This window comes from Cornus florida, unplaced genomic scaffold, assembly GCF_030987335.1.
Source record: "Cornus florida cultivar Cherokee Brave unplaced genomic scaffold, ASM3098733v1 CherokeeBrave_3.0.0_Hap2_Chr07, whole genome shotgun sequence".
Lineage (NCBI taxonomy): Eukaryota > Viridiplantae > Streptophyta > Magnoliopsida > Cornales > Cornaceae > Cornus > Cornus florida.
Genome location: NW_026775577.1, coordinates 84,482,667 through 84,506,020, shown reverse-complemented (window position 1 = coordinate 84,506,020; position 23,354 = coordinate 84,482,667). Strand labels below are relative to the sequence as shown.

Below are 23,354 nucleotides of genomic sequence, written 5' to 3'. Positions count from 1 at the left end.
GCAATGCTAAGGCATGCAAGTTCGTTAGCAGCCTTGATGCAGCTACCAAGGAAAATAATATCCTGGGCACCAAGAACGCTGAACTGATGGTGCAACTGAACAAGGTTAAGAATAAAAGGGACAATCTGAAGAAGGAAGTAGACTCCCTTCAGGATGAAAAGGACACTCTTCAAATTGAGAAGAGCGTTTGCCATACTGAGCGTGAGACGCTCAAGGCCGAAAGAGACAACCTTCAGCGCCTGCTCCACAATGAACAATCAGACCGTATAACCTTTGAGAAGAGGGCTTTGGACGAGCGCAATGCCTTGTCAACGTCATTAGCAAGGTTAATGGCGGGATGATGGCTCTGCATGCTCGCTTCTCCCGCATCGGGGCCCTCAGGTATGCTGAGGGATACCGAGAAGGTTTTAATGATCGTCTCCCTGTTGAAGGTCAAACCATTTCTAGCACTGGCCCAGATGACGTTGACAAAGAACTTGAGATTGATCCCTTGAGGGTCTATGCAGACCCGGATTCCACTCCTGCCGAGCGTATCTTTGAAGAGTGTGAGGAGATTGCCTCATCCAGAGTTATTCCTCTTCCTCCTCTTGCTCAACCTTTAGACGTTCTTCCTCTCTCCGTTGCAGTTCCACCTGTACCTGCTATTGCTGAAGGCGGAACCTAGCAGAACAAGACGGTAATCCAGCTTGACTCCCCCCCTCACAGAGACGCCATGACCGAGGATAGGGAGGAGAATGATAGCAATCGTGAGGGTGAGCAAGTGAATGAGGAGATAAATAGAACTTGATTGTACTCATATGATCCTCTTTGTAAACTTTTAGTTCATTATAAATGAAAAGAACTTTTGACTACATGCAGTCTTAATTATTTTATTATTATTATTATTATTTATTTATTTTTTTTTTTTTTTTGCATTATTTTATGGCAAATTTTTATAAAGTCTTTGGCATTCGGCTCACAGTGCCAGTTGCCACTTTCTTTGCTTAAGTGCCTAGCGCTCGGCTAGAATGCCACTTGGCTTTTTTCTTTTTTAGCAAGTGTTTGGCATTCGGCTCGTAGTGCCAGTTGCCACTTACTTTGCTTAAGTGCCTAGCGCTCGGTTAGAATGCCACTTGCCACTTAGTAAGTGTTTGGCGTTCAGCTCGTAGTGGCAGTTGCCACTTACTTTGCTTAAGTGCCTGGCGCTCGGCTAGAATGCCACTTGTCACTTGGCTCTTTATTTCTTAGCAAGTGTTTGGCGCTCGGCTCATAGTGCCAATTGCCACTTACTTTGCTTAAATGCCTGGCACTCGGCTAGAATGCCACCTGTCACTTGGCTCTTTATTTCTTAGCAAGTGTTTGGCACTCGGCTCGTAGTGCCAATTGCCACTTACTTTGCTTAAGTGTCTGGCGCTCGGCTAGAATGCCACTTGGCTCTTTATTTCGTAGCAAGTGTTTGGTGTTCGGCTCGTAGTGCCAGTTGCCACTTATTTTACTTAAGTGCCTTTACTCAATCATCTTTTTGGAAGAAGATAATACTTTTTATAAATCTTTTGAGATTTTATCCATTTGTAAGTACACAATTGAAAATAAGCACTGCCCAAACTGGAATTCAACTTTTATTGATAATACCTTTTTAAAGATGTGGCGTTCCAAGGCTTGTTCACTAGCCTTCCTGCTATGGTCTCAAAGACATATGCTCCCTTTCCTATAACTTCTACAATTCTATATGGTCCTTCCCAAGGTGACATAATGATAATACCAACTTTTCTTTTCAGAACTAAATCACCAGGTGCAAAGTCCCTATGCTTCACCTTTCTGTTATGACTGTTCATAAGCGTTTGCTGATATGATGCTAGCCTTATTGCTGCTGTGTTCCTCTTTTCTTCAAGCAGGTTAAGGTTAAATTTTAACATCTGATCATTTTGCTCTTGACTTTATGCTAAGCTCCGAACGGTAGGGACTTGGTGCTCGACAGGTATTACTGCCTCAGTGCCATACGCCATGGCGAATAGGCTTTCTCCGGTCGGTCGTCTTGGAGTCGTTCTATACGCCCACATGACATTCGAGAGTTCATCCAGCCACTTCCCTTTTTCTTCTTCAAGCTTCTTCTTTATGCAAGCAAAGATCGTTCTGTTTGTGATTTTAGCCTGTCCATTCGCCTGCGGATGGCTGACCGCTACTAACTTCTGATTGATTCTATATTCTTCCAGCAGCTCCTTCACCTGCTTGCTATTAAGGTTAGTCCCATTGTCCATGATGATCGATCTCAGCACACCAAACCGACAGATGATATTACTCCAAATGAAACGTCTCACATGGGTCTGGGTCACACTGGGATACGGTTCTGCCATTACCCACTTGGTAAAGTAGTTTGTCGCAAGCAGAACGTACTTATTATGTGATCTGGTGGTCGGTAACAGGCCAACCACATCCATCCCCCATTGCGCGAAAGGCCATGGTTTAGCCATTACGTGCAAATCTTCTGGTGGTTAGTGAATTAGTGGTCCGAACCTTTGGCACTTATCGCATTTTCTCAAAAATTCTTTCGCGTCTCGTGACATGTTCGGCCAAAAATACCCTTGTGTTATCGCTTTGTGTGCTAGAGACCTTCTGCTTGAATGGTTACCACAAACCCCCTCATGGATAGTCCGCAGTATCTGCTGAGCCTCTGCTGGAGTTACACATTTTAAGTAAGGTCCTAAATAAGACCTCCTATACAATTGATTGTGTACTATGGCGTATTTTGCAGCATTCGATCTGATCCTTCTTGCTTCATCCCTCTGTTCGGGCAAAACACCATCTCGTATATACGCCATAATTGGATCTATCCAGCTCGGCTCATATGGTATGACATTCACCTGCCAGGGATCTGAACTTGGCGGTGCCTCAAAGATAAATGGCTGGCACAACACACCAACCGGGATCACCCTTGCCAATGTTTCGCCAGAACTTGACGCACTGCAAGCCAATCGATCGACATCTTCATTACGCTCCCTCGGCAACTGAACGAACTCAATCTGATCAAAGTTTCTGGCCTCATGCATAACGACTGAACGATAAACCTCCATTGTTTCATCCTTTGTTCCATATTCCCCTGTCACTTGCCGAATAATTAATTGTGAATCACTGAAGGTGACCAAGCTTTTGCCTTTCAGCTCCTTGGCCAACCTTAACCCAGCCAGCAACGCTTCATACTCTGCTTCATTGTTAGTTGCCTTGAACTCAAACCTGATCATTTGGCTCAATGTGGTGCCCTCGGGCATTTGTAACTTGACCCCGATTCCTGCCCCCATCTGATTTGAGGAGCGGTCAACGAAGAGCTTCCAAGAAGATTCTTTCAGGCATTCCTCTGGCTCATCCACATCACACTCCAGTAAGAAATCAGCCACAGCATACCCTTTGATGGCCGTTCGGGGTTCGTACGTTATGTCAAAAAAAACTTAGCTTTATTGCCCATTTTGTCATTCGTCCGAATAAATCGGGCTTATGCAGGATCACCCTTATGGGAAATGTGGTCAGAACGACAATAGGATGGGACTCAAAGTAATGCCTGAGCTTCCTCTTTGCATTTAGCAAGGACAAGATTACTCATTCTGCCTTTGAATACCTTCTCTCTAGGTCGGTCAGTGTTTTGCTTACATAAAAAACTGGGAACTGCTTACCCTCAGCACATCATATCAGAACACCGCTAGTCGCAACGTTAGAAACTCCAAGGTACAAGAAAAGCTTTTCATTTGGTTTTGGGGCATTCATGACTAGTGGGTTCTACATATACTCCTTCAGACGAGTCAGTGCTTGCCTCTGTTCATCCCCCCAGGACTACTTTTCGTGACTCTTGATTGTATCGAAGAATGGCTTGCATCGATCAGATAGCTTGGAGATGAATCAGCTCAGTGCCGCTATGCATCCGGTAAGAGCTTGGACTTCCTTGATAGTGCTTGGTTCTACATTTTTGAGCAAAGCTTCCGCTTGGGCTGGGCTAACCTCAATTCCCCTGTTATTGACTACGTGGCCAAGGAATTGCCCTAAGCCTACGCTGAACGAGCATTTTGTTGGATTTAGTCTCATTCCGTACCTTCTTAGTACACCGAACACCTCTTGCAAATGCTTCAGATGATGGTCCTTCTGTTTACTCTTTATCACCATATTATCGATGTAAGCCTCCACTATCTTGCCCATCTGATCCTTAAAAATCTTATTAACCAATCTTTAGTACGTAGCCCCGACATTTTTCAATCCGAACGGCATAACCTTGTAGTAATAGATCCCTCGTTCAGTGACAAAAGAAGTATTTTCCTCTTCGTTCGGATCCATTGGGATTTGATTGTAGCCTGAATAGGCATCTAGAAAAGTTAACCGCTCATATCCTGTCGTAGCCTCCACCATTTTGATCAATCTTTGGAAGTGGAAAGCTATCCTTCGGGCAAGCCTTATTCAGATTGGTAAAATCAATACAAACTCTCCATTTCCCATTCTTCTTCTGCACCACAACCACATTTGACAGCCAGATCGAGTATTGTACCTCTCTAATGAACCTCACTTCTAACAATCGATTAACCTCATCGGCGATGATCTGGTTACGCTCCGGAGCAAATCTTCTCTGCTTCTGCCTAATAGGCTTGACGTTGGGGTCTACATTAAGGGAATGATAAGAAACAGTAAGGTCGATCCCCGGCATGTCCGAATGGCTCCAAGCAAATACATCGGCATTCTGGGAGAGGAAATCAATCAATTGGCACTTCTCTCCCTCGGCAAACCCTGAGCCTACCTTTGTGGTTCGGTCTAGCCTCAGACGATCAATTTGTACATCAACCAGAGGTTCCTCGGTCAGCACCGGAAGCTCCTCCTCCCTGTTTTTGCTGAGGGGAGGCTTCTGTAATTGGTATTGCGCACCATCAGATCGGATAGGAGCTTTTCCTTTCTCTACGGCTTTCAGAGTTACCGAGTAACACTCTTTTGCTGCGACCTGATCCCCATGGATATCTATCACCTTACTCCCGTCTAGACTTAGGCATCTCATCAATTGGTATAGGGTCGAGGGGACCCCCTTTACCCTATGAATCCACCCCCTCCCCATCAACAGATTGTATGAGGGATGGATCTCCACCACCACAAAATTTTCAACAAGGCTCCTTTTAGCTTCTCGAACCATCAATTCCACTGTGTCGATCGGTTCAACTCGTTTGCCATCAAACCCCAACAGCGGACTTCAGCTCCTCTGGACTGATTTCCATCCGATCAAATGTGATCCTAGGCATGATATTCGCACTACTCCCCGGATCAATCAACACTCTTCGTACCAAACACTCAGCCACTGTCAAACTTACAACCAAGGGGTCCTCATGAGGAATCTGGACTCGCATCAAGTCTGTTTTATCAAGCCTTATCTGCGTTATTGAGTTTTGTTAGTGCAGATTGTTGACACTACCTATACGTCTTTTCATTTGTGCTTGGTGATGAGCACTGAAAAGTGCATATTTAAACCCCTTAAGCTTAGGCACTCTAGTACCTTTATCTATCTTATTTTACCGTTTTAGATTGATTTCGTATTATTTCCATTTTCAGGCACTTATCCCGAAAATAAGCTAACTCAGCCAAATAAGAGCTTAATTGAAGCAATTCTGGGATTAAACAAAGAAAGGAGCAAAGTGGAGAAAGAAAGAAGCAAATGAAGCCAAAGGTGGGAAGTAACAAAGTTCGATCGATCCAACTTCAAGGTTCGATCGATCGAACACTGATCGATCTTAGTACTTCAAGATAGATCCAAAACTTGACCCAAAAGCAAAAATTCCAAAGTACGATCGATCCAACACCACCCTTCGATCGATCGAACACTTTTGTCCTTATTCAAATAATTGATCTCATCCACAGCTGTACCACCCACTAAACACTTTTGTCCTTTTCCCAAAAATATCTCCTAAAATATCTCGGATTTGCCTTTTCCTAAAAAGCTCAACCAGTTGGATCGATCTAGCCTCAGTTCGATGGATCTCAGCCAGTTCGATCGATCCAAGTCCAAGGTTCGATCGATCAAACTCCCTCTAGTGCGAAAAAGTTAAAAAGCCAACTTGTTCAGTCCATCCTCTATCCAATAATTAAAGAATATTCTTTGCACAACCCTAGCTCATTTGGTGTGTCACTTGACCTACCTACAAAAGGAATATAAAGCACTTTTTGAAAAGAGATCTTAGCATTCGGCAGATACAACTTTAGAGGCTATTCTTAGTGTAAAAGAAAAGAGGAGGAGGCTAGAGACACCATTGGAGTTCTTCATCAACAAGGAGCAGATTTTAACCATGGAGTTAGCCCTTGAGGGTTGGAGCAACATCACCATGAGTGGCTAGACATCCTCTTGGGGCTAGAGTTAGCCCCAAGCATGTTTTCTATATCTTAATCTTGTGTATTATTGAGGGATTAGTGTTGTAATTAATGTTTTGACACTTGGATATATATAGATCTTGTTTATTCAATGATTTATGTGGTTTAATGCTTCCAATTGATCATTTCATTCTATCCATATGTCTTGTATGCTATAATAGATGTTCATGTGTTTGTCTCTAGATTTTGTGTTATTGATGCATGTCTATGTGTATTGATGCTATAGATTTAGAGATTGTCAAAACATAGTGCTTAAAAGAATGCTCTTGTGATTTTCTTGATGGTTCATACTTATTCCTTGATGGATTGTGCCTCTCCCCTAGTTTATTTTCATGCTAGTAGTGTAAATGTAGTGTAGTTGTAGCGTAGTGTTAAATGGGAGGACAATCCATGCTTATTGTTTGATGATCTAAGCTTTTGAATGCAAGTAGCATATATCTCTAACCTTGTGTTATATTTGGATTGTGAGCTTAATGAAAGGATTAATGACTTGTTTTGATCTATTGTGCATTTCACATGTCGTTTAGACAATATATGCTTCATTGCTTAGATATATTGTGCCTTTCACATGATGTTTAGACAATACATGTTTAACTAGTCATCATTGCTTGTTGAATCAACCAAACACACACACACCATTATTGCAACACACCATTTGCCCTCATTAGTCACTTGTCAACGGTATAGAAATGCATTGCTTGGTAGTAATCTCTAAACCCCAAGACTCTTCTCTCTCTTACTTACTCTTAGTTGCATTCTTTTGTTATTACTTAATTCAATTTCGTTTCTCTCTAATCAACCAACTAACCTATTGTTTGATCACTCGACCTACTAGCCCTAATAGCGATTCCACAACCTTGTCCGACCCTCACAATCCCTTGGGACGATCCCTACTCGCCCTAGCTATATTTATAGTGAAAGGTAGTAGTGGCTTCTATAAATGTAAAACTCTTGGCCCTCGCCTTAAATTTCACACTCTCAAACTTGGTGGTAGTGCGACCTCCGTTCATCAGTTTTTGGCGCCATTGCCAGGGATTAATCGATTTGATTTGGCAACGTCGGATTTGTGGAATCAATTAGGATTAGTACTCTTTTGATCATGTCTTTACTGTACTTTTATTTTTCTTTTTGGTTACTTATTGTGTTGTTCTTACTTGACAAGGTGCATTGTTGGAGAGGAAGCAAGCAAAGGAGCATTCAAGCTAAACAAGCAAGGAAAAAAGCTAAAAATTCTAAAAATTTGGTAAGCTAAGCTTTAAATTTGGAGTTGAAGTGCTAAAGGACCTTTGTAAGACTTTCTTTACTCAATCCCTTAGTTAAATCGTCGGCCCGCGTGGAGGCTTGTTATTAATTGTTCTTTACATCATTGTTGTTAAAGCATGGGAGTATGAATTAAATGTTTGTGGAGGAAGTTTCATTGAAATTGTTGTGAAGGCATAGTGTTTGTCATTCTTTGTGCTTGTTGTGTTTTACATTATGCATGCATGGACGTCGTTCATTGAGACCAACTCTTGTCCCTCTTGATTTGCATCTTGAATCCGTAATTAGAAATCCTAGAGGAAGAGGAAATTCAAATAGAACCAATCTATCAATGGATGACCATAATAATGATCATGTTGAGGACCTTGGTCACATAGACCAATAAGGTATCCTTCATCCTAATGTGCACAATGAGAACATACAAGTACCATTAGGCATGCCTAGGCCATACATTCACCAACCACCACAACAACAAGGCCAAGCTCCATATGGAATGCCAAGGCTAATGTATACTTCACAACCTCCCACATCAATCAAGGAATTCAAAACCAAGGTGTTCATGTTTCACCTCAAGTAGCTAATCCACCTCTTGCTTTAAGAGACCATTATGTGCCTAATGAGTATAATGCACCTACATGGATCCAATTGCCTCCATTTAGAGCACATCATTATGAAATTAAGCCACAAACCATTCAAATGCTTCCTAACTATCATGGACTTCCAAGTGAAGAACCTTACAAGCATTTGGATGAGTTTTTTGAAGTATGTTCCACCGTAAAATATACGGACATGCCGGAAGAGGTCTTAAGACTCAAACTTTTTCCATTCACCTTAAAAGACAAGGCAAAGTATTGGTTTAACAATCTTAGGCCTTTTTCAATCACTTCTTGGGCAGAAATGCAACAAGAGTTCTTGAAGAAGTACTATCCGGTTTCAAAGACCAATGCCATGAGAACCTCAATTCGAGAATTTTCACATGGTGATGGAGAAACGTTTCATGAGGCATGGGAACGCTTCAATAAGTTGCTTAGAAAGTGTCCACATCATGACATGCCCAAATGGCAATTAGTTCAATATTTCTTTGAGAGCTTATCAGACAACTATAAGGGTATGGTTGATGCTTCCATGGGTGGCTCATACATTGATAGGCATGAGGATGACGTGTGCGTCTTTATAAGAGCATGAGTGGAAATTCTTTGCATAGAACATTATCATCCAAGAATGGTAGAAATTCACAAGGTAGGAAGAGTGTTGGCTTACATCAAGTTGACCATTCAAATGAAATAGTCGCCGAAATGAAGTCTTTATCTCAAAGGTTTGATCAATTTTTTATTAACCAAAACTCGGCGAATCAAGTATCTTCCTTCCCTAACCATTCTCATCATGCATCAAATGAAACATGTATGACTTGTTCTAGTGTTCTTCATTCTACTTCTTATTGTCCTCACGGACAAGTGCAAAATGAACCTAATGAACAAGTCAATGCAGCTTTTGTGAACCAAGGGAACAATCCTTATGGTACTCACTATAATCCAAGTTGGAGGAATCATCCGAATTTCTCTTGAAAAAACAAAGGAGAGGGCACAAACTGTAACACCCCTAATTCTCAAAAGGATATAACTGGAATTTATTTATTTATTTATTTTATATGCATTTTAATTGATTAATTGATTATTTGATTTATGTGCATTTGAAATTGTTATTTATTTTATTATTTGCGTAATTGATTAATTGTGAATTATTTATTTGTTTTACTTTAATTATTTAATTGTAATGGGTTATGTGTTTTAATTTAAATTAGTGTATTTGTGATTTAATTATTTGATTATTAGTGACTTAATTGACGTGTATTTTTGGTAGCTTAGAGTATTTATGTGTGTGTATTTATAATTATGTTTAGGGTTTAATTTATGTATAATGGGGTAACCGATGTATTAATGGACTGGGATTAGGATTAGGGTTTAGAAGGAACCTATATATATATAAGACAGTAGGGTCTGCTAGGTTACAAACCCTATTCACGACATAGTATCTTGAGAGGAAAAGTAGAGGAAAACTAGAGAAGAGAGAAACAGAGAGGTTTGAGGGGAAAATACAGAGAGCTTTTAGCTATAGACTGAAAGTGTGCCACAGAGGAAGGAAGAGGTTGATGGTGGAATATAACTGGAGCAGTAGGAAGGTTGCTGGTAGTCGTCCGTTCGTCGGAAACTCCATAGACGGCGGTGAAGATTTCAAACCGGAATCTAAAGGCAAGTTTCATTCTATCTTCTTCCTGTAAACTTGTGTTTTGTGCATTCTCTATAGTCTCCAGGAATCTAATTTAATTATTAAAATGGATGTTTATGCGTGATAGAGTCTCTGTACAATTTTAAACCCTGTTCGCTTTTGAAATTATGAACTGTTGTGTTTTTGGTTTAAATTTTTGTCAATTTTTTCACAAGAGAATTTGAGGAGTTTCTAGGATTGAATGAACTTGAATTGAACCCTAGGAATGTAAGAAAAATTCTAGAACGGAGAGTTGAACTTCGCCGGACGCAAAGAAGACAAACGGAGAAAACATAAACTGTTGCGTTCATAGTTTTAGCCTATGTCAAGTAATTCATAATGGAATTGGAGAAGTTTCTAGGAGTATTTGGGCTTAAATTGAACCTTTAAAATCCTTAAGAAACTTAAAACAGACAGTTGGAATTTCCGCCAGAAGCAAAGACGAAGAACAGAGGAAGTAGAGAGTGAAAAACGGAGGCTGGGGAAGTGGAGGCGGCTCCATACTTCAATGGAGGCGGCTCCATTGAAGTGGAGCTGGCTCCACAAGATGTTGAGGCGGCTCCAATATGGGTGGAGCCGGCTCAACCTAAAATTGGAGGCAGCTCCAATTTTATAAAGTGCCCAGTACGTGGATTTTTTGTGATTTTAGGGCTCCAGTGTGTGTTTAAACTTGGTTGGATGGATTTGAATGATGTAATTAAATAGGATTATACCCAAGAATGATTAATTATACCCAAGAATGATTAATTCATGTTAGGAACTTGATCAATATGGGATTTAAAATTAAATTCACATGCGGTTTACAGCTTGGAAGAAATTAAATTGCTTGTCGTGATATTTAAGCAAATTTAATGGAGAGGTTTTAAAATGATGTATTTAATTTATTAAATGACCTAGAATTATTGGTTGAGGCTATGGGAGTGGATGTCATGACTTTTAATTATTAATTAAGCATGCAGTCAAGGAATGTGGAAGGGTTAATTTCTAGTGTGGTACTAGTAAATTAAACGGACTAAAATAAAAGTTGTTTTGTGAGGTTATATAAATGAAATATATAATGTATGGAAATCCCAGGGATGTTGTTTTCTGCTGTAGTCCTAGATATCATGAAACATGGATACTAAAGTGAATGCCGTCAGGGAGTATGGAAGTGGTAACTACTAATTATTATGTTAGCAAACTAAATGCTTTTGAAATTTTATTTATTATGCGTAGCTTATACTTCTGAGTATTCATTATACAATACTCTGGATTTATAATGGAGGATCAGAGGGACATCATGAAATTTACATAATAGATTGCATGCTGTCAGGGATGGTAAAAGCTTAAATTGCTAAATATGTTTGAGCAGACTAAATGGAAGAGGATGAAAGAAGTTGGGGGATTTGGTATAATGTGTTCAATTTATATATTCTGATTTCCATTATATGATTGGATGGATTTTAATTGATAAACGATTATAGTTTCGGCTTTGTCAATTATATGGATACGGATGGTTTAAATTGTTCATTATTACTTTAACAATTTAAAAAGGAGGACTTATGATTATACTGGATGTGTAATAGTACCTTACATATATCAGATTTCTATTATATTTATTTCTGGATGGATTTGATGTCTAAATGTGTGTTCATCATTTATTGGATCATTTGCATTATATGTACCGGTATGGGACGGTGACATACGGAGGGACGGATTAGATCAAAACGCTAATTCCAACCCAATCATACATACGGAATGGATTAACTAAAACAGTTAACTCCTACATGGATGCATGTCCTGTCAACTAAAACAGTTGAATGACATAATGGATGGTTACTTTATTTTTCAATCTTAGAAAGGAATTTATATATATATTTATGGTACCGTGATACGAGCTTGAGTCTCTTGATCACGGTTAGGGTGCGTATATCGCCTAGGATGGATAACTGGACATAGGTGTTGTTCCCTGATAGGTCTAGGTACACATGACCACATTATATGTGATTTGCATGATATCTCTACTCAGGCTGAGACAGACCTACTGGACTAGCGAACGTCCTATAGTGTATACTTATATCTATATGGACTACTTTAGCTATTGTTGAGCTATTTAGGATGTATCTGCGTATCGGGTTTATATACGGATTGTAGTAAATTGGAACTTACATGTGGGCCTAACCCACTCCTATTTTTTCAGGTGTTCGCCAGTACGAGGCTTAGAGCTTGATCGTATGGATGCAGATACAGACACTCACTATTCCACTTACATAGGACTACCTTTTTATTTTGGTTTTGGATTTTTAATTCTATAAATTTATTTAAGGATTTGGGATTAGGGGTCCACTAAGTGGATTCCCGAGTTGTACGGATTTTAATTATATTAATTTATTATTTAAGGTTGGAGGATTTTTATTTCAGTTTTCTTTCAGCGCATTATTCTTTTATTCTTAATTCAGTTTTATTCTTGCTTGTTTACATATTAATTGTTTGGTATCTCTCGGATCTGTGCCCGGACTTGATCACCCGTAGCTCTAGAATCGAGGGGTATCACCCTTCCCAAGGCAGTTTTCAAGGGAAGTACATTCCACCTCCACTTCAAAACCAAGGATCCCAAGGTTATAGACCTTATCAATCACAAGGGAATCAATTTGCTAATTCTCATTTTCCCAACCAATCTTATTCCCAAGGAAATACTAGAAGTCCCGCCTTTGAAGAAAAAGTTTTGAATGCTTTGGGCACTTTAGAGGCTAACACACAATTACTTCATTCTCACTCTCAATCTATTGCGAAGCTAGAAACCCAAGTAGGGCAAATAGCAAGCACTCTCAATGCAAGAGAGAAGGGAAAGATGCCTATTAATGCCCCACCAAAGCAACAATGTGTTGTGGAAACCCATTCCTCATCGGAAGGCCACACCATTGAACATATTAATGCGGTGACTACCTTGCGGAGTGGTAGGATTGTGGACAATCAAGTAGAAATGTCCAATGAAGAGAGTCAACCGGTGCAACCTCAAGTTGTCACCCGTCCCGTTTCACATCCCATTCCTCCTTCATTGCATATACATGATCTTGTGAATGAGAAAGTCTTGAAAAATGTGTTTAAAAAAGAAGTTTTGAAAAATGATGTTGAAAAAGTTTTGCTGAAAAATGATTTGAAACAAAGTGATTTGAAAACTTCTTGTGTTGAAGAGAGTTCAAAAGAAAATTCTAAAAAAGTATTTGAACCAAAAGTTCCATTTCTGGATGCCTTAAAAGGATCCATTTCAAAGAAAAAGCAAAAGGCAAAAACCAATGAAATTATGGAAATGTTTAGGCAAGTGAAAGTTAATCTTCCACTTTTGGATGCAATCAAGCAAATTTCGGCTTATGCCAAATTCTTGAAAGACTTGTGCACCCAAAAGCGGAAGAACAAGAGCCAAGCACCAAGAAAAGTGGTTTTGACCGAGCAAGTAAGCTCAATTTTGCAACATAACACTCTTCCAAAGTTTAAGGACCCCGGTTCACCCACTACATCATGCATTATTGGTGATCATATCATTAATCGGGCACTTTTTGACTTAGGAGTAAGTGTTAACCTTCTTCCATACTCGGTTTAAGTAAAATTGGGCCTAGGGGAATTAAAACCGACGTTGGTAGTTTTGCAACTTGCCGACCGATCCATTAAGAAGCCTAGGGGTATAATTGAGGACATATTGATAAAGATTGACAAATTCTTCTTACCAGTTGATTTCGTTGTCATAGACATGGAACCGATCCCCAATCCTAAAAGTCAAATTCCCGTTATCCTTGGCCGTCCTTTCTTGGCAACCGCTAATGCCAACATCAATTGTAGGACGGGGATAATGAAGATCTCATTTGGCAACATGAAGGTGAAGTTGAATATCTTTAATCCCATACCCAATTCATTTGACAAATATGAAGGAGAAGTTAATGTTGTAGATAAATGTCATGATCTTCAATGTCAAGAAAATGAGCTTTTATGTAAGACCAAATCTTCAAAGGGATCATCTTCAACCCTGCATTCTCAAAGTGTTGTTTCAAATTCTTGCTTTGAAAGGGCATGGAAGCCCAAAGGTTGTGATTGCATAGACAAAGGATCAAAAGTTTCTTTTGAACTTAATCCAACAAGTTCTTCAAAGAACCATTTGTTGGGTGGAATTCAAAGCATCTATCACCCCAACAAGGAGGGGATGCATTACAAGATCTTTGATCCGAGCTAAAAGAGCCCAATGTCTTGCTAGAGACGTTAAAGACTAGCAAAAACATTTCGTAGGGCGTCAAAACCCTATTCCTCCCTCATTTCTATCTTAAATTTCATTTCTTGCGAAGTCTAGATACTTGTTTTTGGTTTTCATATGCATTGAAAGGAACTTTGGTGAGGATTGCATGAGCTTTCATGTTATTATTGAGTATTCTGCATAGTTCGATCGATCTCAAACTTGAGTTCGATCAATTGAACTCCATTCTGCATCCAACACTTAGAAAAAAATTTGACCTACAGAAACCTACATCCAAATCACCTCTCTATCCCATCGTTCAAACTTATTCTTAGATCGATCAGGAGACCTTCGATCGATCCAACTTCAAAGTTCGATCGATCTCATGATTCAACACTTAGAAAAATTTTGAGCCTGCATAAACCTGCATATTTCAGCTCTCTGTCTCATCGATCGAAACATTCCAAGATCGATCTGAACTTCTTCGATCGATCCAACTTCCAAGTTCGATCGATCTTCAAGTTCCAACACTTCGCCAATTTTCTGAACCATAAACCTGCATATTTTTGCTCTCTGTCTGATCGATCAAACTTTTGTTCCGATCGATCTCAGTTCTCCATTTCATTGTTTGACTTTGTTTTGACTTTTTCAATTTTCAAAAATCCAAAAATATTTTCATTTTATTTTACTTTATTTCATTTTCATTTTATTTTATTTCTCAAAAATATTTCAAAAATACAAAAAGATTTTGTTTATTTTATTTATTTAAAAAAAATGAAAATAAAAATCCAAAAATATTTTATTCTATTTTATTTTATTTTACAATTTTTAATTTTAATTCTAATTTTTAATTTTAGTTTTGCATTTTTCAAAAATTTCAAAAATCCAAAAACACTTTGAGAAGAATTCATCAAAGTTCGATCGATCTCAGTTGAAGTTCGATAGATCGAACTCTGTCGGGAATGGTTTTAAAATAGACCTGGAGGGTCTCAAGATCGATCATTTAGATCAATCCAACCCTCCAAACCCTTGTTTCCCTCATCGCCGCCGCATCCACTCTCCATCTTCCTCATCTCCGGCGAGATCTAAGCTACACTCTCTCCCTTATCTCGGATTTCTCATCCAATCTTCGCATCCACTTCTCTCCCTTCGATTTGTGGTAAAATCCGAGATCTCATCTATGATTTAAGCTTCGATATAATGATTACATGCTTTATATATTACATTCATGCTTTACACATGATTGAATCTCCTTTTTTGAAGCTTCGAAGCACTGAGTTTCCATGTTTATATATGTGTATATGCTTCGTATGTATATATATGTGTTTGATCTATTTTTGGGAGGATGGGCCATGATTGGGTGATGATATTTGTTGATGTGTTATGTTAATGGGCCCACAAACACGTTCGTGTGGGCCCCGTACTTCCAAAGTCACAGATCCGTGACTGTTTTTATTTATCGCACAGTTTAATCGATCGAACTTGTATCTCAGATCGATCTTGAGAGATCAATCGAACTCATGTCTCAGATCGATCGAAGTTGTGAGATCGATCTCACTTATTTTCGATCGATCCAACTTTTGTGATCGATCTCACTTCATTTTCTGATCAATCGAATTTCACAGATCTCACACACACACTTCATTCTTCATATCTTATGTTCATGCTATTTCATATATGCCCAATGCTTGTGATATTTCACATTGGATGCATTTCATACTTACATTGTTTAGCATGCTTCACATCCTGCCACTTGCATAGATACATGTCATATATGTTTTGTCTATCTTATCTGACATGCATGTTTCTATATTGTGCTTAAAATTTCTTATTTTGGCACTAACTCCCATTGCAAGTTTTTCTTTTTCTTTTTGCAAGCCATGGTTAAGAGGAAGACAGTTGCCAACAGGCAACATGGACCTCAACGCCATATCAGACCACGGACAGAGGAGCCAGCAGAGCCCTCTCATGCATAGCAGGAGCCAGCACAGGCTACCCCACCTCAGTCACCATCTCATGAGGCTGAGGCTGATCATATTCTATCCACCTCTGCAGCTCCGCTTGCATTTACACCATCACCATCTCCACTACGTACTGGAGCTGAGCATTCACCCATACCATCTCTACCACGCCAGCCAACTCAGCCAGCTCAGGAGCGTGATAGGCCCATGCCTAGATATGCATATATGGCGGTCGACCATGAGTCAGTGTTCGACACGGCCTTTTTCTCCAGATCGGTGCTGACCCCATCAGCTTACCACGATATCATTCAGAGGGGCCTGGCAGCTATTCTTGCCCCAGTCACAGAGCCAGTCTACCCACGGCTGGTACGGTTGTTCTACCAGAACCTCCGACCATCCCCTTGTACCACAGCAGAGCTGGTCACTTCTGTAGATGGCCATCATATCACTATCACAGTGGACTCACTAGCCCGCTCTTGCCACTGCCTACACCGCTGTCCTCCAGAGCTTCAGGAGACATATTCGAGGCTATACAGACCTTCTTATGTCGACATGGCAGTTTTTCTTACAGGTCACCATGCCGGTGGCGAGACCTTCGCCACCTGGACATTCCTTCCAGACGACCTATGGTTCACTGATTCCGTGCTCTTCCGGAACATCTACATGGCAGGGCACAAGATTCAGAGGAGGGGAGATTATTTGACAGCCCTCTATGCCTTCTACACCGGGCACTGGGTATCTATTCCCGCGCTCATCTGAAACGTGATGAGGAAGCTAGACGATAAGTATATTAGCAAGAAGACGCCCAGACGGGCTAAGTCTCTCCCATTTAGCCACCTCATCACTCAGATTCTTATCGACCAGTGCTACCCTATTCATCCTCAAGAGCACCCCAAGAGAGGTTCCTGTCACTTTCTAAAGAAGGACTGGACCAAGAGCTACAACACCATTATTACTAGACTGCAGGACCACGCAATAGTGGCTGCAGAGGAGCTAGAGGCTGAGGAGGAGGCTGAGGCAGCAGCTAAGGTAGCAGCAGCAGATCCCGCAACGGATGACGCACCAGTCGATCCAGCTGCCGAGCATATAGATATTGACTTAAAGCGCCCTGCAGATGACGCAGAGCAGTACTCTCCAGCTGGGTCTCCCATTCACGAGCAGGAGCAGACTCAGGAGCTTTCTTCTGATTCATCTTGAGGCTCCAGATCTGACCCAAGGCTTTAGAGTACGCCTGCAGACTCTTGAGGATGCTGTTGTTGCCATACGAGCTGATCTTACAGCCCATAGAGTTGATTTTGCTGCCTTCTGCACGGATGTCGCGACTATGTTCCAAGATCTATCCAGAGATATCCGCGGAGCCCGACTTACCCGTCCTACCTCATCGTCCTGAGTTCACAGTTCCTTCTATCTTTTGATCCCTCTCTACTCTCTGATCTCTGATCTATATTTTTGTCAATGTACAGTACTATTATTTTTGCACCCGGTCTGTCGGCTTTGATATTTCTGTTGTACCTGCACTTTATCTGTTTTATATATATCTATTTTTGCTATAGATGTCATATATTATATTCTCATATCTGTATGTTTGACTCCATCAAGTGCATCACAGTGACTTCAGTGAGAGAGTACTTCCTGATATTCAAGACCACCCTTATATCTCTCTCCCTATTTTATTTCATTATCCCATTTACACTTGCATGTCCACTGTGCACTGATTATCTCATTTTGTTATCTGATGAGTTTATCTAAGTACCAATTTTCAGGACCATAGTTAATCCCAGGTTTGGGGGGGCCATGCCACCCACTTTGGATACTTCAGTCCCGATCATTCTTGCTTAGTTGCACTGGTATACTCTTTCCTTTATTCTCTTGCACATTGAGGACATTGTGCCATTTAAGTTTGGGGGGAATGGTGCTTTGCACTGTTAGCTTTAAATTTCAAAATTTTGAGCATGACTTGTGTATTTGAGGGATATTTTGGTCTATATCTAGCTATAATTTTGATCTTTTGAGGACTATATTGCTTAAAATTTTAAAATTACTTAACTTGAGAGTCCAATACTCCTTGTATGCCTTATGGATGCCATTTAGGAGTAAATTTTTTGAAAAATTGATATCTTGCTTGCACTTGTGGTCCACATCATCCTGATTTTGTAATTATTTTGAGATTCACCCTAGTATTCTACACTAGCACAGACGCACACTAACATTCATTTGTGGGGTACATGCTTTGTTAATTATTGAATTGGTTATATCCCAATTAGGCTAGTAGTGCATTGAAAGCTATTATTCTTGATAAAGGTGGATAACAACCCTTTTTCACTAAGTAGCCGGGATTTTAGCCTCATCAAGCACTGAACTTCTCGCGTCGAAAGGTGGAGGGCCCAAACTCTAGGTTAATAATTGAATACCAAAAAAAAAAAAAAAAAAAAAAAAAAAAAAAAAAAAAAAAAGAGCAAAAGCAAAAGCAATAAAAAAGTAAGGACTTCTCCCAAATGGTGAGAAGTGGGAAATGATTAGATGATTGTTGTCTGATTTGTAGCGTAGTTGATTTGAGCTTGTAAGTCCGTAAGGGTATTTGAATGCCTAATGCCCTAAAACCATCTGGTTTGGGAGTCATTGACCTAACGCTCGACCTTCATGAATCACTAGAAAGCTTAATAGATCAACACATTGCACCATGCTTCCATCTTTTAAAAAAAAAAAAAATCGAGTGAAAAGAATAAGCGCACCTAGAACAATAAAGCTTTAATAAAAGGTCCACTTTTTGTCTTGATGATCGGTACTAGATTTGTGTGCTAATTCGAGGGTAAGGATGTGATCATTTCTCTAGTTGGCTAAGATAGCAACATATTTGATGCCAATCCACTCAAAAAGGATTCTAGAGTTGTTTTGATTTGCATGATCATTTTCTTAATGTGTGGAGGACCATACTTGCTTACTTGATGTTGAGATTTTGGGAGATTGCTCGGAAATATTTGAAACATTGCATACTTGATGTAGTTTTCTCCCAATGCTTGTTTGTAATATTGGTACCTGTTTTGAAAAAATAAGCTTAATGTTTGTGGGTACCATTTCTGGAAACCCTCACGAGACTTCACTCTTCCACTAGGGGTAACCTAGGGGTTTAAAAGGCTTGTTGCATATGCTAAGTGCAATCGTGTTCCCTACGAAAGTGGCGTTATCCATTTATTGCTTTCTAGATTCATACTTGTATAGTTGTTCATTTCATTCATTTATTTTCTAGTTCATTGATAGGGACTAGCAATATTTAAGTTTGGGGATGTGATGAGCGCTGAAAAGTGCGTATTTAAACCCCTTAAGCTTAGGCATTCTAGTACCTTTATCTATCTTACTTTACCGTTTTAGATTGATTTCGTATTATTTCCATTTTTGGACACTTATCCCGAAAACAAGCTAACTCAGCCAAATAAGAGCTTAATTGAAGCAATTCTGGGATTAAATAAATAAATGAGCAACGTGGAGAAAGAAAGAAGCAAATGAAGCCAAAGGTGGGAAGCAGCAAAGTTTGATCAATCCAACTTCAAGGTTCGATCGATCGAACACTGATCGATCTCAGTACTTCAAGATAGATCCAAACCTTGACCCAAAAGCAAAAAGTCCAAAGTTCGATCGATCCAACACCACCCTTCGATCGATCCAACACTTTTGTCCTTATTCAAATGATTGATCTCATCCACAGCTGTACCACCCACTAACCACTTTTGTCCTTTTCCCAAAAATATCTCCCAAAATATCTCGGATTTGTCTTTTCCCAAAAAGCTCAACCAGTTGGATCGATCCAGCCTCAGTTCGATAGATCTCAGCCAGTTCGATCGATCTAAGTCCAAGGTTCGATCGATCGAACTCCCTCCAGTGCGAAAAAGTTAAAAAGCCAACTTGTTCAATCCGTCCTCTATCCAATCATTAGAGAATATTCTTTGCACGACCCTATAGCTCATTTGGTGTGTCACTTGACCTACCTATAAAAGGAATATGATACACTTTTTGAAAGGAGATCTTAGCATTTGGTAGATACAACTTTAGAGGCTATTCTTAGTGTAGAAGAAAAGAGGAGGAGGCTAGAGACACCATTGGAGTTCTTCATCAACAAAAGAACAGATTTCAACCATGGAGTTAGCTCTTGAGGGTTGGAGCAACATCACCATAAGTGGCTAGACATCCTCTTAGGGCTAGAGTTAGTCCCAAGCATGCTTTCTATATCTTAATCTTGTGTATTATTGAGGGATTAGTGTTGTAATTAATGTTTTGACACTTGGATATATATAGATCTTGTTTATTCAATGATTTATATGGTTTAATGTTTCCAATTGATCATTTCATTCTATCCATATGTCTATGTATGCTATAATAGATGTTCATGTGCTTGTCTCTAGATTTTGTGTTATTGATGCATGTCTATGTGTATTAATGCTATAGATTTAGAGATTGTCAAAACATAGTGCTTAAAAGATGCTCTTATGATTTTCTTGATGGTTCATACTTATTCCTTGATGGATTGTGCCTCTCTCCTAGTTCATTTTCATGCTAGTAGTGTAGATGTAGTGTAGTTATAGCGTAATGTTAAATGGGATGACAATCCATGCTTGTTGTTTGATGATCCAAGCTTTTAAATGCAAGTAGCATATGTCTCTAACCTTGTGTTGTATTTGGATTGTGAGCTTAATGAAAGGATTAATGACTTATTTTGATCTATTGTGCCTTTCACATGTTGTTTAGACAATCTATGCTTCATTGCTTAGATATATTGTGCCTTTCACATGATGTTTAGACAATACATGCTTAACTAGTCATCCTTAATTGTTGAATCAACCAAACACACACACACCAATATTGCAACACACCATTTGCCCTTATTAGTCACTTGTCAACGGTATAGAAATGCATTACTTGGTGGTGATCTCTAAACCCCAAGACTCTTCTCTTTCATACTTACTCTTAGTTGTATTCTTTTGTTATTACTTAATTCAATTTAGTTGCTCTCTAATCAATCAACCAACCAACCAACCAATGTTTGATCACTCGACCTACTAGCCCTAATAGCGATTCCACAACCTTGTCCGACCCTCACAATCCCTTGGGACGATCCCTACTCGCCCTAGCTATATTTATAGTGAAAGGTAGTAGTGGCTTCTATAAATATAAAACTCTTGGCCCTCACCTTAAATTTCACACTCTCAATCTTGATGGTAGTGCAGCCTCTGTCCATCAGTTGGAGACGTGTTCGGAGTAATTCCTCGGATTCTACGGTCTGCTCAGGTCGGCCATGGATTGCATTTATAATCCGAACGGGCTGAGCATTATGATGGTTCGGCTTTTGGTTTCTCTTGACTTGCTCAGCTGGTCGATTCTGCTCTTGTGCTGGCCCTTGAACATATCCTGCAAACTCTCCCCTAGCGATCAGCATCTCCACTTGCCTTCTCAGGTTCCTGCATTCATTAGTCCGATGAACAAAATCATTATGAAAAGCACAATGTTTGGATTGATCCCTCTGTTCAAGAGGTTGTCTAATGGGCAAGGGGGAACGAAACTTATCTTTGTTTTCTTAGTATAGTCTTACCAAAGTAACTTTGAGTGGAGTAATCAAGTCATCCTCTCTGGGCCTCTTCTCTGCCTTCCAGATGGTTTGACGTTGTGGTGGAACTTGCTTTTGCCGTATCTTAGCTTTGAACTTCTCTTCTATGGAGATGACAGATGTCTTCCTAGCATTAGCTGCCTCTTCCTCTTCCAGACACACGAAACCATCAGCTCTCTCATTTAGCTCGTCCATTGTCTCCGGCGTGTTCACCACCAGGCTAGTATGGAAAGTGTCCCTCGGGTCATTGCTAGCTTGAACGCTTGAACTGCGGTTGATGGATGGCATTCCATAACCATACTCTTAACAAGGTTGAACCTAGTGAGAAAAGCCTAGAGTTGCTCGTCCTCATGCTGCTTCATTGTAAACAGGCTCGATACATCTTTAGCCTAGCATTTATTCCCATATTATTGACTTATAAACTTATCACACAAATCTTGAAAACTAGCAATTGAACCTTGAGCCAAATTCTTAAACCAATTGAGTGTTGGGCCAGCTAAACTCGTAGGGAAGCACTTGCACATCAAAGGATCGTTGTTCGTGTTCAAAGCCATTTTCAACTGAATATGGTAGATATGATTGATTGGGTCGGTTGTTCCATTAAACAGAATGAACACAGGCATGGAGAACTTCCTTGGATTCGGAGCGTTCAAGATCTCGTTAGTAAATGGAGAGGCAACCGTTCTTGCAGACGAACGAAGTGCCTCATTCTCCCTTGAAAATCGCGAGGGAACCATCGGATCTGCAAATCTCCCATCGAAACTCCTGTAATCGTAGGTCGCCATTGAAGGACTGTAAGGTGGATCGAGCGTTCTATCCTCCGTAAACCCCCTCTGCCATGGTGATGACGCTCCGCGTTGACCGACCTCTACTGCTTCATCTCGCAGCAACCTTCCATGACTTGGATTGAACGCGGCAGCCTCTTCTCGCATGACTCGGTCACGTGGTGGATCCAGGTGGATAGATCCTTCCCAATCTTCGATTTAACGGAGGTTATGAGGTAGATCGCCTTGCATTATCTCTTCGCGAGGAGGATCCGCGCGATGCTCTCCTTCCAACTCATCATGACGAAGAGCATTGGATGGCACAACTCCCTCTACTGTCATAGATGGCCTCAGAATTGCAAGAGCCTCACGGCGCTCCATTCTAGCTCGCAGTTCTGCGTTCTCTCCTCTCAGCGCATTGATCACATTCATCAACTCGTCGAGCTTTGACTGTTGGCCATTTTCCAATAGATTCGAGCTTTCTCCTCCGATCATCATTCCGAATCGAAGCAAAGTCATCAATCGCTAATTACTGATTAAATCTGAGCTCCGCTAACGCGAACACACTAGATCTAGATTCAAGCTTAATTGAATTCCGACCGCGATTAGCTAAATCTAAGTTATTCCAGCGGCGTACCCGCCGAATTCACCGGAATCGCAGCAGATCTCAACTGCACTGCTCACCGGAATAAGCACAAACCAGAATTGTTCAGATCGAATCGAGAACGATGATTTCACCGAGATTCGGCAAAACAAACTGTGACTTCTCCGATCTTGATTCTACCCTCAGCGATCAAGCTTCTTCCTCACGAACTACACTGGATCGAATCAAGCTTAACCAAACACTAAGCAATTCTCCTCGATTCCCACAGACGGCGCCATTGAAGATGCAATAATTTTCTCTCTCTAAATGGACAGAGTTTCATTACACTTTAAATATTTCCATC

The 23,354-nt window shown here is 40.3% G+C and overlaps 1 protein-coding gene and 1 pseudogene across 1 annotated transcript; both read right to left on the bottom strand.

The window, feature by feature from the left end:
• Positions 1 to 5,171: 5,171 nt before the first annotated feature.
• On the bottom strand, positions 5,172 to 21,931 carry LOC132266355 (uncharacterized). The gene is made up of 3 exons (XM_059767210.1): positions 21,629 to 21,931; positions 21,230 to 21,559; positions 5,172 to 5,369 (listed from the first exon to the last, which is right to left on the bottom strand). Exons 1-3 carry the CDS (start codon positions 21,929 to 21,931, stop codon positions 5,172 to 5,174), a joined length of 831 nt encoding a protein of 276 aa, XP_059623193.1.
• On the bottom strand, positions 8,574 to 8,672 carry LOC132267990 (small nucleolar RNA R71; annotated as a pseudogene).
• Positions 21,932 to 23,354: the final 1,423 nt, after the last annotated feature.

Excerpts from the sequence above, each read along its gene's own strand:
- LOC132266355 (XM_059767210.1), bottom strand. The coding sequence starts at position 21,931 with ATGCCATCCATCAACCGCAGTTCAAGCGTTCAAGCTAGCAATGACCCG. Across the intron at positions 21,560-21,628 it reads CTCCACTCAAAGTTACTTTG|AGGGATCAATCCAAACATTG; the intron begins GTAAGACTATAC and ends CCTCTTGAACAG. Across the intron at positions 5,370-21,229 it reads TTGAGAGTGTGAAATTTAAG|ATAAGGCTTGATAAAACAGA; the intron begins GTGAGGGCCAAG and ends TCAATAACGCAG.